Genomic DNA, 18,355 nt, shown 5'->3' with positions numbered 1-18,355 from the left:
TTTAAAAACTAGATCAACCTAGCTACATTGCTCACAGCTGTGAAAAATGTGAGCCCTTGGCTCGATAGTTAGGTCGACTGAATCACTGGTGTAGACGCAGTTAGGTTGACAGAGAGACGGATTAACTCCACTGCTGGAAAAACACCTTCCATCTATGTGAGAAGCATCTACCCTATGTTGCTACAGCGGCACAGCTGCGGCACCATGACTGTGGTACCATAATGTAGACGTGCCTTAGAAGAGATAATGAACATAAAGGGGTGATGCTGGCAGACCAGGTGCCAGCTCATGCCAAGGCCCCTATGCTTTACTGAACAATGTCAAATGGAGAGCTGGAAACCTGTTTGGCTCACCTGTGTGTTAGCATTGTTAAAATAGATGTTACGTTTATAAGAATGTTTTTAGTGTTTAGACTTGATAAAATGCTTCTTGTGTGCTGCATTTACCGATCTCAAATATAACATCTGTATCCCATGGTTAAGGCTGCAAGTCTGTGACAGAGATCATGGATTCTGTGACCTCCGTGACTTTTGCAGCGGCTGGTGCTGACTCAGGGGCTGCCTGAGCCAGGCAGCCCCTGGACCAGCAATAGCAGTTTGGGTGTTGGGAGGGGGCACAGGGCTAGGGGCAGGGGAGTGCGGGGGCACTTACCCCCCCTTGGCGTGGGGGACTCCCCGGCTCCCAATGGCATGGCCCCCCCCATAGCTCCAAGGCAGCAGAGGGGGGTCCACCTCCACAGCTCCCATTGGCTGTGGTTCCTGGCCAATGGGAGCTGTGGCAGCTGGAGCTTGTGGCAGGAGCAGCGGAGCCCCTGCCCTGGCCCTCGCCACTAGGAGCTGCAGGGACACGGAGCCAGGTAGGAAGCTCCTGCCAGCCCTGCCAACCTTCCCCACCCCTCAGTACCTGTGGCAGTCCCGGGCCACCTCCCCCAGCACCCGCCGTGCTGTCGCCCAGGAAAAGTCATGGACGGGTCACGGGCCCATGAATTTTTGTTTATGACCCATGACTCGTCCATGACTTTTACTAAAAATACCCGTGACTAAAACGTAGCCTTACCCATGGTATAAAGCTATATTAAGTGTTTGCACTGTAACTGTGTAGCTCACCAAATAGGAAAGAGGCATTAATTAATGCAAAGTGCTGGTCCTCCACACAAGAAGGCCCACTGAAACCAAATAAGCCAACCATGAAAGGACAAAGACTTCGCTGATCCCCCCCCAACACACACACCCATGAAGAAGATACAGGCACAAAAACTTGTACATCAATTTGAACTCTAGGGGAAGGGTATGAAAGTCCCGGACTAGAAGGAACTCTATCACTATGCTGCTTGGTATTTGGGCAATATTTCTAAGCATAAGCAAGGGATCCCCAAGCTGCTTAGCTTGGGTTAGCTCTAAAGGACATGCAAACCTTACATATTGCAGCAGCTTCTATTAGTCTTAAATTTCAAAAAGTATCTCATTTGTGTATGTTTGCTTACCTGCTTTAACTGTGTAAATAACTGTTTCTTTTCCCTAGTTAATAAATCTTTAGTTATTTTATTATAGGATTGGCTACAAGCGTTGTCTTTAGTGTGACATCTGAGGTACAACTGACCTGGAGTGACTGAACCTTTGGTACTGGGAATAATCTGAATATTTTTGGTGTAAGGTATCACCTATCACAAAGGTAAATTTGCTTGGGAGGCAAGATAGACCAAAGTACGCAAGGGGACTGGTGTGACTCCTTGTTACGGCTGTTATAGTGCTTGAGGAGTTCACAGTTGATACTGGTTGGTGAAATCTAATTATAGAACTCACAACCAATTTGAGGTTTGTGCCCTGCTTCTTAACAGTCTGCCCTGTGGTTGGTACTGTCAGTCGTGAGCCACTCTAGACAGCTTGACACAAGGTAAGAGAATCCTAGGGACTTTATATCTCACAAATCGGAAAACAGTATACAGAGCTCTTCTTCTAAGACATCAGTTCAAGACAATATTGGGTTGGCAGAAATCAAATGTTAGCTGAGCAAGATGAGTTGGTCTCATTCCAATTCTTAATGGACAAGTGTCCACCTCAAAAAAACCTATCATTATAATGTCCACCTCTGCTGACACTTCAAAGAGAGATCAATGATTGAATAAGCTTGCAGAGAGAACTACTCTTTCATTGCTTCAAGAACTAAACTCAGGGTGGAATGGGGAAAGTTTCATCCTTGCCAACTGAAAAAAAACAGTTACTTACTTGCTTGTAACTGTTGTTCTTCGAGCTGTGTTGTTCATGTCCATCCACATTAGGTATGCGCGCACCACGTGCACAAGAGTCGGAACATTTTTCCCTTAGCGGCTCCCGTCAGGCCAGCAGGGCCCCTCCAAGTGGCACCACTCTGCCGTGCATATATACCCCTGCCAGCCCGACCCTCTCAAGTTCTTTCTTGCCGGCGACTCTGACAGAGGGGTAGGAGGGTGGGTCGTGGAATGGACGTGAACACCACATCTCGAAGAACAACAGTTACGAGAAAAGTCAGTAACCATTTTTTCTTCTTCAAGTGCTTGTTCACGTCCATTCCACATTAGGTGAATCACAAGTTTACCTCTGGAGGAGGGTAGGAGTCACGGAAAAACCGCTCGGAGGACCGCTCTGCCAACGGCCGCGTCCTCTCTGGCCTGCTGGTTGATTGCGTAGTGAGTTGTGAAGGTGTGCACTGAGGACCAGGTGGCTGCTCTGCAGATCTCCTGGATCGGGACCTGTGACAGGAAAGCCGTGGAAGTCGCCTGCACCCTGGTTGAGTGGGCCGGAACACCTGCGAACTCATAGCACGCCTGGATGCAGCTTCTTATCCAAGACGAAATCTGCTGCGCCGACACCGGGAGGCCTTCGCCTTCTCAGCTACAGCCACAAACAGCTGCGCCGATTTGCGAAAGGGCTTGGGGCACTCCAAATAGAACACCAGCACTTGACGCACATCCAGGGTGTGCAAGCTGCAATGACTTGGGTCCGTATGGGGTTTCGGGAAGAACACTGGCAGACAAATGTCCTGGTCCAGATGGAATTGGGAGACCACCTTAGGGAGGAACTTGGGGTGTGGCCGGAGCTGCACCTTGCCCTTGTGAAATACCGTATATGGTAGCTCAGACGTGAGGGCCCTCAGTTCGGACACCCTTCCGGCCGAGGTAATGGCAACCAGAAATGCCACCTTCCAGGAAAGGTGGAGGAGAGAACAGGAAGCAAGGGGCTCGAATGGGGGTCCCATGAGTTTAGAGAGGACCAGGTTAAGGTTCCATGGTGGGCCTGGGGGGTGGGAGTACGGGAACACCCTCTCCAACCCTTCAAGGAACTGCCCCACCATTGGGTGGGAAAACACCGTGCCCCCTGAGAACCCCGGATGGAAGGCGGAGATGGCCGCCAGGTGCACTCTGAGTGAGGACGGGGCTAGCCCTTGCTGCTTGAGGTGCAGGAGGTACTCCAGGATGGCCTGCACCGGGGCCTGGCACGGCTGCACCTGTCGGGGTTCACACCAACATGAGAACCTTTTCCACTTGGCCATATAGGCCGCACTGGTAGAGGGCTTTCTACTGCCAAGCAGAATCTGTTGCCTGGGAAGGGAGCACTGGCTCTCTAGGGCATTTAGCCACAGAGCCTCCACGCCGTCAGGTGCAGTGACTGTAGGTCAGGGTGGAGAAACCGCCCGCCGTCCCGTGTAATGAGGTCTTGGTGTAGGGGCAGGACTACTGGGACCTCCATCGACAGCTCTAGGAGCTACATGTACCAGTGCTGGCGAGCCCAGGCTGGGGCAATGAGGATCACCGCTGCCCTGTCCCCACGCACCTTGAGCAGGACCTTGTGCACCAAGGGGAGCGGGGGGGGGAAGGCATACATCAAGCCCCCTCTCCACGGGATCGCAAAACGTGTCCGCGAGTGAACCCGGGCTGCGGCCCTGGAATGAGCAGAACTGCGGGCACTGGGCGTTGGCCCTGGTGGCAAACAGGTCTACCCGGGGAAACCCCCACCTGCGGAAGAGCGAAAGCACAACGTCCATCCTGAGTGTCCACTCATGCATGCGGTACGACCTGTTGAGGGAGTCCACCAGCTCGTTCCACACCCCTGGAGATAGGCCTCGAGGTGAATCACATGGGCTATGCAAAGGTCCCAGAGGAGGAGAGCCTTGTGACAGAGTGGCGAGGAACGAGCCCCACCCTGCTTGTTTATATAAAACATGGCAGTAGTGTTGTCTGTCAGAACGGTCACGCTGTGACCACTCAGAGTGGCGTGAAAGGTCTGACAGGCGACACGAACCACCCTGAGCTCCTTCACATTGATATGGAGTGATCGCTCTGCTCCAGACCACAAACCCTGCGTCATGACGGCCCCCAGGTGAGCTGCCCATCTGTGGTCTGACGCATCCATCACCAGCGTCAGGTCCGGTTGTGGGGTGGCAAAGGGGATGCCTTCGCAAACCATAGGCTGGGACTGCCACCACAGCAGGGAGTCCAGCATGTCCCTTGGGGCTATCACTACCAAGTCCAGGGGGTCCCTGCCTGGGCGGTACACCTGAGCGAGCCATGCCTGCAGCGTCCTGAGTCTCAGTCTGGCATGCCTGACCACATGCATGCATGCTGCCATGTGGCCCAGCAGCCGCAGGCAGCACTTGGCTGTTGTCATTAGAAACTGGCGCAGGGAGGCCACCGCTTGCTGGATAGCCCAGAATCGGGATACTGGAAGGCTTGCCCTGGCCTGCACCATGTCCAGGACTGCCCCTATGAATTCCACTCTTCGCGTGGGTATGAGCATGGACTTCGGGACGTTGACCAGGAGCCCTAGCTTGCAGAACAATCTCAGGGCCACCTCCACATGGCCTGGCACTTCCGCCTCGGATCGGCCCGCCAGGAGCCAGTCGTTGAGGTACAGATACACCTGGATTCTCTGCCTCCATAAAAGGCTGCCACCACCGCCATGCACTTTGTGAACACCCTTGGGGTCGTGGCTAAACCGAACGGGAGAACCACAAACTGGTAATGTTCTCGGCCCATGGTGAAGCGTAGGAACCGCCGATGTGCTGGGTGGATGGTGATATGAAAGTACGTGTCCTTCATGTCGAGGGCAGAGTACCAGTCCTCCGGATCCAGGGAAGGGATGATGGTGCCCAGAGAGACCATGTGGAACTGGGTCTTGACCAGGAACTTGTTGAGCCCGCGCAGGTCTAGGATGGGGCGAAAGCCCCCTTTGGTCTTGGGGATGAGGAAGTACCGGGAGTAGAACCCCTTCCCCTTTAGGCTGTGCAGCACCATCTCTACCGCCACCGCCTCTAGCAGCGAGCGGACTTCCTTCTCTAGAAAATGCTTGTGAGAGGGGTCCCTGAAGAGGGACGGGGAAGGGAGGTGAGAGGGGGGGAGGGAGGTGAACTGCAGCAAGTACCCATTCTGCACCGTGCGTAAGACTCAACGGTCTGATGTAAAGGTGGACCACGCATGGGAGAAACAGGACAGGTGGTTCAGGAAACAAGGGGACGGATCTGGTGGCTGGTCTGGTCTGGTACGCTGACCTCGAGCACACTGGCCTTCGTTCTGGCCCGGTGCATTATTGTTACTATTGTTGTGCCGTCGCCTGTTACCCCTGCCTCACCTATGGTAAGGCTCATGCCTATGGCGAGGCTGGTACTGGCATTGAAGGGGAGGCTGAGGCTTAAAGGGCTTCCTCTGGGTCGCCGGGGTGTGCATACCCAGCGACTTAAGCGTAGCTCGCGAGTCCTTGAGGCTGTGCAGCCTCGTGTCTGTCTGGTCCAAGAAGAGCCCGGACCCTTCCAAGGGGAGGTCCTGGAGTGTATTCTGGACCTCAGGTGGCAGACCTGACTCCTGGAGCCACGCCGAGCACCTCATGACCACCCTGGACGCAATCGTTCTAGCCACTGCATCTGCCGAATCCAGGGAAGCCTGGAGAGAGGTCTTGGCTACTGCAGGGCCGTGAACTCCTGTCGGGAACCTTGTGGGAGGTTGTCCTTAAACTTCCCCACCACTGCCCAGGAGTTGAAATTGTGCCTGTTGGGGATGGCCTGCTGGTTCGCAATCCTCAACTGAAGGCCCCCAGATAAGTACACCTTTCTGCCAAAAAGGTCCAGGCATTTCGCCTCCTTAGCCTTAGGGGCCGGGGCCTGCTGTCCATGGCGCTCCCTTTCGTTTACCGCTGAGACCACTAGGGAGCATGGACTCAGTTGGCAGAATAGGAACTCATAGCCCTTAGAAGGGGCAAAGTATTTATGCTCCACTCCCTTGGCCATTGGAGTGCTGGAGGCCGGGGTGTACCACATAGTCTTATAGTTGGACTGAATGGTCTTAATGAGTGGGAGCACTATTCTGAATGGACCTTCGGGGTTCAAAATGTCCACCATGGGGTCCTCCTGCTCAACTGTCTCCTCGGCCTGCAACCCCAAGTTCTGGGCGACCCTGCGCAGCAATTCCTGGTGGGCTCTATGGTCTATCAATGGAGGGCTGGACACCTCTGTACCCGCCACTGCCTCTTTCGGGGAAGACGAGGAGTTAGCAGCAGCTCGACCCCCGCCTGGTTGGTCCTCCTGCTCCCCTTCTCCTGTGGGAGGGGCCTCCGGCTCAGGCTGGGGCGGGAGTCCATGGGACAGCACTGGACTCGGTGCTGGTCTCTCCCGTTTATCCTGGGGGGATGCTGGAGGCCTGGATACTGTAGCCTCTGGCACCGTCTGGCATAGGTGTGGGGACCGGGACTGCTGCACCAAGTAACTTGCCCTGGACAGGGCCCCTTGTCGCTCCTGATAGGCCTAGGGGGTCCAGAAGGGCCAAGGGCCTGGCGGCCCTCATTGGGGTTGCCAGCCCACCTGAAGGTCCCTGTTGTCCGGGGCTCAGTGCAGGTAGGTATAGCAGCCGGAGTCGGCACTGGACTGCGGCGATGCTGATCACAAAGGCCATGGTGGTGCCAATGATCTGCGCCGGCAGGAGAACAAAGAGCTCCTGGCTGAGCGGGAGCGGTTCTGGTATCCCCGGATCCGGGACTGGTACCGGCGTTCCCTGCACTGGGACCATCTGCGGGAGTCCTCTGGAGAGGGCGGTCTCGACTCCTCCTGGTGCCAGTCACTGGGTGGTGCCGGGGAGTGGCGTGCCCTTTCCGGTGCTTCCTCGCGCCAACCCACTGCCAGTGCAGCAATCTCCTTCTGGGCCACTGGCAACTGTGAGTCCATGGAGTTGGCGCTTGACCGGGACCAACTCCAGGAGTGGTGCTGGGACGGTGTCCTCAAGCGGCACACCACTGCCGGCTTACCCCTCGACGGCACCCAAGGCATGGGTGCTGAAGGGTTCTCCCCAAACGGGAGGGGGCTTGCCGCCAACAGCTCGATGAGGTCCTTTGCAGCCTCAAAGGTGCCAGGTGTAGAGGGCTGATCCGTTATGCCCTCGAGCCTATCATTCACACTGAGCTCACTTAAGTCTGGGCTCGGTGGGGCTCATGCTGCTGGAACTGTTGGCATCAGCGCCAGTACTGTGGCCTTCCTGCTCTTATTGGCACTCGGGGCCTTGGGAGGCGCTGGCCTCCTGTGCGGGAATGACCACGCCTTCCTTTCGGCTGTGCTGGGGGCTGCACCAGGGAGGATGAGCGGTGCCAGGGCCTAGCCTGGCGCTCTGGGGCAACAGTTTACGGTGCTTAGCCGGTGCCGGGTCTCTCAGTAGCTCCGGGGCACTATGCACCAAGGAAGCCTGAGTCGGCGTTGGTGCTCTGGGCCTGGCGGTTGCAATGCAGCTCCATCAACAGCTGCTGTAGACGAAAGTCTATTTCTTTCCTTGTTCTTGGCTTAAACACCTTGCAAATCCTTCACCGTTCAGTTTGATGTCCGTCCCCCAGGCAACGTAGACACGAATCGTGGGGGTCACTAACTGGCATAGGTTTGCGGCACGTGGCGCAAGCCTTGAAGCTGTGGGCTTGCGGCATGCCCCGCAGCGGGTGCTGGAAGCCTCCAAGCTCCTAATGACTTAAGTGTCCGCAATAAGTATGTTAACCAACTGATACCAGCTACTCTAAAGGCGAAGGGACTGCTCTTCTACGAGAGAGAGAGAGGTTGTTCCAGCATTGTCATGGATGGTAAGAAAGGACTGGAGGGGGTCGGGCCAGCGGGGTATATATGCACAGGGCAGTGGCACCACTCAGGGGGCCCCGCCGGGAGCCGCTAAGGGAAAAAGTTTCTGACGCTCGTGCACGCAGTGCGCGCACACCGAATACGGAATGGACATGAACAAGCACTAGAAGAAGAATGGGCCTGTTGCTACTCCCTGAAGATACTGAAAAGAAGGAGTTTCAGACCACTGGGCTTCCACCCAAGGTGACAAGTGGGGGTAAGAGGAAGAAAGGGAACGCCCTGCTTGTGAGAAAGGAGACTGTTTGGGGAAGGGAAGAGCCTCCAGAGAATCCTCCTGTTAGCTGAACCCTACAACCTTTTGGTTTTGGCCTTGAGAAGGGAGATACTTTATAAGGATCTAGCACTTCTCAAGATGCATATGCAAAACCCCCACACTCAGAGTCCAGTCTACAGAAAATTATTGGGAGAATTCTAAAGTGTTTGCACCTGGTAAACACCCACACAGCCTGAACTCTGTCCTTTTCGATCAATGCCTCACACACAATGCCCATAACACACACACTCCCACTCTGCCTCTTCACTGTAATGGACCGGTGCTACCTGCACCTCTCCTACACTTAAACATTGAGCCTACTCCCCTGACAGAATACCACCCTTGAAAATTTAACAACCACTTCATACCCTCTTACAACCCCTTCACATTTGTGCACAGGATACTACCTAAACCTATACCTTCCCCACCCATCATTAAATGCACAGATTGCTCTCATATCCCACCTCACTACTGACAACACCCATGGCAAGAAGACCCCAGTGCCCTGCTACTGAAACAACTTATATAGTTCTGTATTGAAAAAATGCAGGCTGGAACCTCAAGATACACATGCACCTCCTTCCTTTGATAATACACATCGGGGACTCAGACCCAGATCTCCTCATATCAAACCACAGCTCTTCCAAGCAGCTCCACTTTTCCCTCCATCATACAGCTATAGGTCACATAGTGAATGCAGCTAGACTGCATGCAGACTCTGATGCTGGAAGACCAGATGCCAATTCATACCAAAGGCCCAGGGCCTCACTGAACACTGACAAATGCATAGTTTAAAACAGTCTGGCACACCTGTGGGTTAGTACAATTAAAAGATATATTAGTGTTATAAGAACATGTTTAGTGTTTAGACTTTATGGAATGCTTGCAGGATGCTGCATGTATTAATTTTACTTATAATATCTGTATCACATGGTATAAAGTTATACTAAGTGTTTGCATTGTAAAACCTCTAATTGTGTAACTCACCAAACAGGAAAAGCAGCATTAATTAAGGAAAAGTGCTTGTCCTGCACACAAGATGGTCCACTGAAGGCAAAGGAGGCATCGGGTAGCATCAAAGGACAAAGACCTTGTTGACTGCATTCCTCACTCCCTCCAGGAAGGGGAGACGTGCATGAACGCACCTCATCAGTTTGGATTCTGGGGTGAAAGGGATAAAAATCCCTGACAAGGAGAAACTGGATTTTTATGTTGTCTGGACTCTGAAGGGCAAAGATTCCTAAACAAGAGATTCCCATGCCGCTTGGCATGAGTCAGCCCTAAGGACATACAGAGCTGCTTATTATAGAAGCTTATGTTACCTTTTCAAATCTAAGACTGTAACTCATTGGCGTGTATGTTTCCTGTTTTAACCTTGTAAGTAACTCATTTATTTTCTTAGTTAACAAAGCTTTAGTTAGTTTATAACAGGATTGGCTACAGGCATTGTCTTTGGTTTGAGATCTGAGTACAACTGACCTGAGGATAGTGACTGGGAGTAACCTGAATACTGTTGTTATTTTTGGTGTAAAGTGATCATCTATCACAGGGGTGGGCAAACTTTTTGGCCTGAGGGCCACATCTGGGTATGGAAATGGTATGGTGGGCCATGAATACTCACAAAAATAACAATTCATGTTCAAACAGGGACAACACAAGTTTGTTTCAAAATCAACGCTATTATAATAATTCTGTTAAACAATGTGCTGCTAGAAAAGTACATTACTGAGCTGTTTGTTGATTTTACCACAACATTTTGCTCCTGTCTGAACACAAACTGTATGTTAGGGCCTCATTTTCAAAAGAGCTGCAACAGCGACATGTTTTTTAAATCCGAAAAGACACTGCTCCAGGGGCGTAGCCACAGGTGGGCCGTGGCCCACCCACTTATTATCCAGGCCCACCCCATTACTTTCCCCACTCCGCCACCTGGTGCTCCAGCTGGGGAGCGGCAGCGGGGCACAGGGGCTTGCAAGCGCCGAGCGGGTGAAGCGCTGCAAGCTTCAGTGGAGCTCGAGGGCTGGATTAAAAACTCTGATGGGCTGGACCCAGCCCATGGGCTGTAGTTTGCCCACCCCTGATCTATCACATAGTCCAGCTTGCAGTGATGGCAACACAGACTGGAATGCCCAAGGGGACTGTCTGTAACTCCATGATAAGACTGTTACAGTGCTTTCAAAGTTCACACTTGTTACCAGGTTGGTGAAATCTAATTATAGAACATACAACTAGTTTGGGGTGTCCGTGCTCTGCTTTTTGACAGTCTGCCCTGAGGCTGGTACTCATGGTCATGAGCCAGGCAAGACAGCATGACACAGATAATTCCCAGTGGCTACTGTCAGCTCCAAAGGGCAAAGTTAAGGTTGCATGGGAATTTACCGTAACTCTGCATTTTCTAGTTTTCAGAAGTTTGAGTTTTGCTGAACTTGACATTCTGGAAGAGCACGTGCTACCACCTGACTACCTTAACTCTACGTGAATGTTTATTCCCATTTAATTAAATATGAATCTGAATATTACAAGTACAGTAGTCCCTGTGCGCTTTTTAATATGAGTTGACTGTACTTGATACTGTCTTCATGTTTTCAATGACATGTTTTTATTGACAAGATATAACTGTGTGTCATAAGTAGTCACTGGTGAAGGTGATACTTTTAGCACCTAGGGAGGCAGTTAGGGATTGTGGAGTAAGCACATTAGTTGGATGTTTCTGACAAAATGAACAGCAGTGAATAGTTGCAAGTGTTGACATTTAAACTGTCATCTTTAAGGTTTCAGACTTAGCAATGTGTTGTGGGGAGTGAGGCAGTTAATCTCTCTCTGAGCCACTGCTTTAGGCTGTCGGAAGACTCAGGAAGATATCATTGTACCAAGATTCAGAGAAACAGCCGTGTTAGTCTGTATTCGCAAAAAGAAAAGGAGTACTTGTGGCACCTTAGAGACTAACCAATTTATTTGAGCATGAGCTTTCGTGAGCTACAGCTCACTTCATCGGATGCATACCGTGGATACTGCAGCAGACTTTATATACACACAGAGATCATGAAACAATACCTCCTCCCACCCCACTGTCCTGCTGGTAATAGCTTATCTAAAGTGATCATCAAGTTGGGCCATTTCCAGCACAAATCCAGGTTTTCTCACCCTCCACTCATCAGATGTCAAGAATTATAACATTCATAAACCAGTCGGAGAACACTTCAATCTCTCTGGTCACGCAATCACAGACATGAAGGTCGCTATCTTAAAACAAAAAAACTTCAAATCCAGACTCCAGCGAGAAACTGCTGAATTGGAATTCATTTGCAAATTGGATACTATTAATTTAGGCTTAAATAGAGACTGGGAGTGGCTAAGTCATTATGCAAGGTAGCCTATTTCCCCTTGTTTTTTCCTACAACCCCCCCCCCCCCGACGTTCTGGTTAAACTTGGATTTAAACTTGGAGAGTGGTCAGTTTGGATGAGCTATGGCCAGCAGGAGAGTGAGTTTGTGTGCGTGTGTCCTCGGGAAAAAAAAAAGGGGGGGGGGGTGAGAGCCTGGATTTGTGCTGGAAATGGCCCAACTTGATGATCACTTTAGATAAGCTATTACCAGCAGGACAGTGGGGTGGGAGGAGGTATTGTTTCATGATCTCTGTGTGTATATAAAGTCTGCTGCAGTATCCACGGTATGCATCCGATGAAGCGAGCTGTAGCTCACGAAAGCTCATGCTCAAATAAATTGGTTAGTCTCTAAGGTGCCACAAGTACTCCTTTTCTTATCACTGTACCAAGTTTACAATCATTTTGTGTTTCCACAGTTTTCTTCACAACTCTAAGGATTAGAAACAATTTTTGCTGTGAAAGCTGCAGTTTTTAAAAATGATTTTGTGGCAGGAAATGCCACAGCACCACTTTCCCCCTCCCTTTCTCGGTCTGTTTTTTAACATGCTTATCTTACAATTTGCTTGCTCATTTTGGGCACCACCATAATATACATAATAGTTAATATGGCATTTCATGATCAGGCCCATAATTTGTGGCTATGTGACTAGGCTTAACTAAGTAACCACAGTGCACATTTCACTACACCTCAAAAAGCATACAGTACGCACACACAAACCTTGAGCGATTCCACAACAAAAAATTACATGATTAAGTTAATTTTTCACCCTTCTGACTTTAAAAATTAGAGAAATAATTTAAATCTGGACGTATCCATTTTTGGACAATTAAACAGATTTGACACCAAAGTGCTTTGTTTTACAGGCATGCAGCTATTATGTCAGAACTTGGAAACATGCCTGGGAACTCCTTTCTCAAGGTATGTCTTCACTGCAGTTAGCCCAGGCTAAGGGAACATTCAAGGCAGAGGGGCCTGAATACGTGCTAACTACTTATGCTAAACAATCTGTTCCACTTGCATTTAGTTGTGACTCTCTGAATACCTGACCTGAAGAAGAGCTGTGTGTGGCTGGAAAGCTTGTGTCTCTCACCAACAGAAGTTGGTCCAATAAAAGATATTACCTCACTCATCCTGTCTCATTAAGAAATTCAGTCTGCAAACCAAAGCAATTCACACCTAATGGACTGACTTGTCTGCCTCTCCATTTCTTTCCCATCCACTAAACATATGTCATTTTGCATATATTTCCCCAAATTACAGATTTTATCACACAAAACCTTTACCAGAGGGCTGGTGTCAGCTTCTGGTAAACTGGCAATACAGGAGGAGGATTTCTCCGATAGTATATCAGTTCAAATGCAGCAGAAATGGAGCAGGTACACATGGGATTAAAAATGCAGTGCAGAGAAATGGAGGAATAAAACAAGAAAGTACAGCCAAGGTGGAACTGTGGGACAGGATTAGAACACTAACAGGAGGTGGGTTCCTGGACTGAAGCCAAACCCAAGCTCATGCCTATGTGCTCGGCTGTGGCTGCTAGTTTGGGCTTAAAGTGCCCTCAAACCCAGGTAAGAGGTTTTTCTTTGTGGACGGAACCTTCAGGGGCAACACATGGGCTAACTCTGCAGTGAAGACATACCCCATTTTCTCTTCAGACTCTGAGGAATGTGTCTGAAAAAATAGAGAGGAATGAGAAGTACCCATTGCCAGGCAATTGACCGAGCAATGTCTTGAACTTTGGATAAAGTTGCTCATTAGCTTTCCTAGAAAGAAGTAAGATATTTAAAAACAAAAAAAAATTATTTTTTTTTAATGAGAGACCAGCATAGCTCATAATTCAGGCATGAAAAGAAAGAAGGAGTCAGACCAGTGTTTCTCAACCTGTTTGTGTTGGCGACCCCTTTTGGATTTAAAAAAAGTTATGGACTCCTTCCCCGCCGCCACACACACACACACACACACTGCAGCCCCCTATCTCAAACTCAGGGCTCCAGGCTTCAGTCCCGCAAAACATGTCAATTAGCTTTGCAGGGCCGCCCGAGGCAATTGTTCTGCTTCCCACGCCCTCCCGCTGGCCCTGCTCGTGACCCCCCTAAACCTGTCCCAGACTCCCAGGTTGAGAAACACTGAGTTAGAGAGATCACACACATGGAGTAAGACTGTCTACTCACTTCTTTTCTCCTTTTTCTTAAATTTTCCTTTCTTCTTCCCATGCTCCTTTTCATCATCAGACACTATATCTGGAGGCTCATGTAGGTTGTCATGAGGTGGTGAAGGCTCACCAGTCCGGTACAATCCAGGGAATTTTGTAGGGCTGATTTCTTCAGAGCTGGGGGTACGGGCAAGAACCCCACTATGTTCCACTCTGCGATGTTCACTGGGGCTGCTGGTAGGAGGCAGGAAGCACTCAGTCATTCTGATTCCCTGTCACAAAATGAAAAATCTGTCACCTGTCCATCACACCTACAACAGAAAAAACAAACAAGGTCTCCAAAATGCTCCAATCAATGCTTTTTAAACAATCTCCTTAGATCCCCATCCTACAAACAGTAGCAGTAGTAATGTTTATTACAATGAGACAGTCAATGGGACCGCTCATGGTACTATATTAAGCAGTAAGCGTCTGCAGGATCTGACAATTACTGAACTGCAGCCTTGTTATACAAATGTACTGAGGGATCTATTAGACAGTTAAAGTGGAAAAGGCTAAAATATTTAAGATTTGCCATTTCAAATATCAACAGATCTGAATACCTGTTAAAAAAAATTATCCTAGAAGCTTCTACTTCTTAAATTAGGTGGTGGTTTTAGTTCTTGTTTGTTTGTTTGAAAGGTTTACTGGAATTTACACTTCTAGTTTTCACACAAATTACTCTCGTATGAGGGCTGGCAGTGATCATGAGTACCTTCTACAGGTCCCACCACTCCCATCCAGAGCTCATTCTCTTCTCCAATTAATTATCTTGCCTACATGCAAACAAGAATTTGCTTTTCCTGCTCCAATATGAAAAGAGTGAGGTCAAATTCATCTCCAGCTTACGGTGGTGTAAGTGGGAAGGGAGGGAAGGGGGAGAGAATCAAGGAGGACGGGGTTGATCTAGTGCAAAACAACCACAACCTCGCTTACAAAATAGGGGCATAATGGGTTAGCAGAACCCAAAATTTGGGCAAGCTGCCTGTTAGGGAGGCATGGCCAAGGTAGCCATGAAGTCCACTAACGCAGATACTCCCTTCAGAGGTTCCCTATAGCAGAGCTCCTGGCCAGAAGTAAAATTCTTCCCAAACCAGCACAATTTCAGAGAGTGGCAGCAGAAACTCTGCCCTCCACAGGAGTGAGTCATAGTATACTCTAAACAAGAAAAGGAGTACTTGTGGCACCTTAGAGACTAACCAATTTATTTGAGCATGAGCTTTCGTGAGCTACAGCTCACTTCATCAGATGCATACCGTGGAAACTGCAGCAGACTTTATATATACACAGAGAATATGAAACAATACCTCCTCCCACCCCACTGTCCTGCTGGTAATAGCTTATCTAAAGTGATCATCAGGTGGGCCATTTCCAGCACAAATCCAGGTTTTCTCACCCTCCACCCCCCCACACAAATTCACTCTCCTGCTGGTGCTAGCCCATCCAAAGTGACAACTCTTTACATAATCAAGTCGGGCTATTTCCTGCATAAATCCAGGTTTTCTCACATCCCCCCCACCCCCATACACACACAAACTCACTCTCCTGCTGGTAATAGCTCATCTAAACTGACCACTCTCCAAGTTTAAATCCAAATTAAACCAGAACATCTGGGGGGGGGGGGGTAGGAAAAAACAAGAGGAAACAGGCTACCTTGCATAATGACTTAGCCACTCCCAGTCTCTATTTAAGCCTAAATTAATAGTATCCAATTTGCAAATGAATTCCAATTCAGCAGTTTCTCGCTGGAGTCTGGATTTGAAGTTTTTTTGTTTTAAGATAGCGACCTTCATGTCTGTGATTGCGTGACCAGAGAGATTGAAGTGTTCTCCGACTGGTTTATGAATGTTATAATTCTTGACATCTGATTTGTGTCCATTTATTCTTTTACGTAGAGACTGTCCAGTTTGACCAATGTACATGGCAGAGGGGCATTGCTGGCACATGATGGCATATATCACATTGGTGGATGTGCAGGTGAACGAGCCTCTGATAGTGTGGCTGATGTTATTAGGCCCTGTGATGGTGTCCCCTGAATAGATATGTGGGCACAATTGGCAACGGGCTTTGTTGCAAGGATAAGTTCCTGGATTAGTGGTTCTGTTGTGTGGTATGTGGTTGTTGGTGAGTATTTGCTTCAGGTTGCGGGGCTGTCTGTAGGCAAGGACTGGCCTGTCTCCCAAGACTTGTGAGAGTGTTGGGTCATCCTTTAGGATAGGTTGTAAATCCTTAATAATGCGTTGGAGGGGTTTTAGTTGGGGGCTGAAGGTGACCGCTAGTGGCGTTCTGTTATTTTCTTTGTTAGGCCTGTCCTGTTGTAGGTGACTTCTGGGAACTCTTCTGGCTCTATCAATCTGTTTCTTTACTTCTGCAGGTGGGTATTGTAGTTGTAAGAAAGCTTGACAGAGATCTTGTAGGTGTTTGTCTCTGTCTGAGGGGTTGGAGCAAATGCGGTTGTATCGCAGAGCTTGGCTGTAGACGATGGATCGTGTGGTGTGGTCAGGGTGAAAGCTGGAGGCATGCAGGTAGGAATAGCGGTCAGTAGGTTTCCGGTATAGGGTGGTGTTTATGTGGCCATTGTTTATTAGCACTGTAGTGTCCAGGAAGTGGATCTCTTGTGTGGACTGGACCAGGCTGAGGTTGGTGGTGGGATGGAAATTGTTGAAATCATGGTGGAATTCCTCAAGGGCTTCTTTTCCATGGGTCCAGATGATGAAGATGTCATCAATATAGCGCAAGTAGAGTAGGGGCTTTAGGGGACGAGAGCTGAGGAAGCGTTGTTCTAAATCAGCCATAAAAATGTTGGCATACTGTGGGGCCATGCGGGTACCCATAGCAGTGCCGCTGATCTGAAGGTATACATTGTCCCCAAATGTGAAATAGTTATGGGTAAGGACAAAGTCACAAAGTTCAGCCACCAGGTTAGCCGTGACATTATCGGGGATAGTGTTCTTGACGGCTTGTAGTCCATCTTTGTGTGGAATGTTGGTGTAGAGGGCTTCTACATCCATAGTAGCCAGGATGGTGTTATCAGGAAGATCACCGATGGATTGAAGTTTCCTCAGGAAGTCAGTGGTGTCTCGAAGGTAGCTGGGAGTGCTGGTAGCGTAGGGCCTGAGGAGGGAGTCTACATAGCCAGACAATCCTGCTGTCAGGGTGCCAATGCCTGAGATGATGGGGCGCCCAGGATTTCCAGGTTTATGGATCTTGGGTAGTAGATAGAATATCCCAGGTCGGGGTTCCAGGGGTGTGTCTGTGCGGATTTGATCTTGTGCTTTTTCAGGAAGTTTCTTGAGCAAATGCTGTAGTTGCTTTTGGTAACTCTCAGTGGGATCATAGGGTAATGGCTTCAGCTTTTGCTGAATTTGGCCTCTTGAATCTAAATGGTCATCCTGAAATGTAACCTTTCCATTTTACTGCTTTCCCTGCTTCCCCAGTGCAGGAGGCTCTCCATTCCTACACCTACTGGTGTGCTTGGACAAAGACTCAGAGAATAGAATTATGGGTTTACAATGAAATGTGAACAGAGTCATGATGAACTGACTTCCGCATGAAGAGTATGCTAGTTGCCAGAGGAGTGCTTCCAAAAATTAGTATTTTGGTTTCAATGTAACAAACTCCATGCAGTCAGCAGATCTGGAGCTCCTGCTCAGTGATGTACACACACACTATAGCAGGGATCTCAAACTCAAATCACCACAAGGGCCACATGAGGACTAATACATTGGCCCGAGGGCCGCATCACTGAAACCTTTTCATACAACAATACAAAAGTATAGTCAAAAAGGGGACGGGGGAGCTTGGCGGGCCGCAAGAAAAAAACTCTGTGGGCTGCCGCACGTTTGAGACCCCTGCACTATAGTGAGAAATCCTCACCACTCCAATGTAAGCAGAGAACAATCCCATTTAAAAGTAACTAGATAAACCTTCATTCAGGGGAACAAAATGTACAAAATTATCTGGGAGTGAAAATAACCCTAAATAAATGATCATATACGTTAGACTATATTCTTAGCCAAAGGACACAACTAATTTTTCTTATTTCAATGGTGTTATCTTTGCTGTAGCTCACGAAAGCTATGCGCAAATAAATTGGTTAGTGTCTAAGGTGCCACAAGTACTCCTTTTCTTTTTGCGAATACAGACTAACACGGCGGCTACTCTGAAACCTATCTTTCATAACTGTTTCCTGTTTGTCTTGTGTTTTTCTTATTTGAATTAGGGCTATGAAATAATCAAATCCCCTCAATAACTTGTGCTAATTTGTTTTTGATGTAAACAAGTGACTGCTCTCCTGTAATAATATATACTCTGTAATAGAAATATTTAGGAGTTCCTGGGATTTAAGACTTGTGATCATCCAAAACATTTCCAACATCATAGCTTGCAATC

The 18,355-nt window shown here is 49.0% G+C and overlaps 1 protein-coding gene across 5 annotated transcripts in view; it reads right to left on the bottom strand.

Annotated features, from left to right (window-relative positions):
* Window positions 1–18,355, bottom strand: part of RALBP1 (ralA binding protein 1) — a 67,102-nt gene that overhangs the window by 23,955 nt on the left and 24,792 nt on the right. For 3 of the 5 annotated variants that reach the window (XM_048840259.2, XM_048840260.2, XM_048840261.2), the window contains exon 2: window positions 13,944–14,235. In XM_048840259.2, coding sequence (XP_048696216.1) covers window positions 13,944–14,187 — 244 coding nt within the window. In that variant the 5' untranslated portion in view covers window positions 14,188–14,235. Of the gene's footprint in view, window positions 1–13,943; window positions 14,236–18,355 lie in introns of those variants that run through there. The other 2 variants (XM_048840258.2, XM_048840264.2) reach the window with 2 other exon arrangements.

The sequence above is a fragment of the Caretta caretta genome, chromosome 2 (assembly GCF_965140235.1).
Source record: "Caretta caretta isolate rCarCar2 chromosome 2, rCarCar1.hap1, whole genome shotgun sequence".
Lineage (NCBI taxonomy): Eukaryota > Metazoa > Chordata > Testudines > Cheloniidae > Caretta > Caretta caretta.
This window is presented reverse-complemented; position numbering and strand designations above follow the sequence as displayed.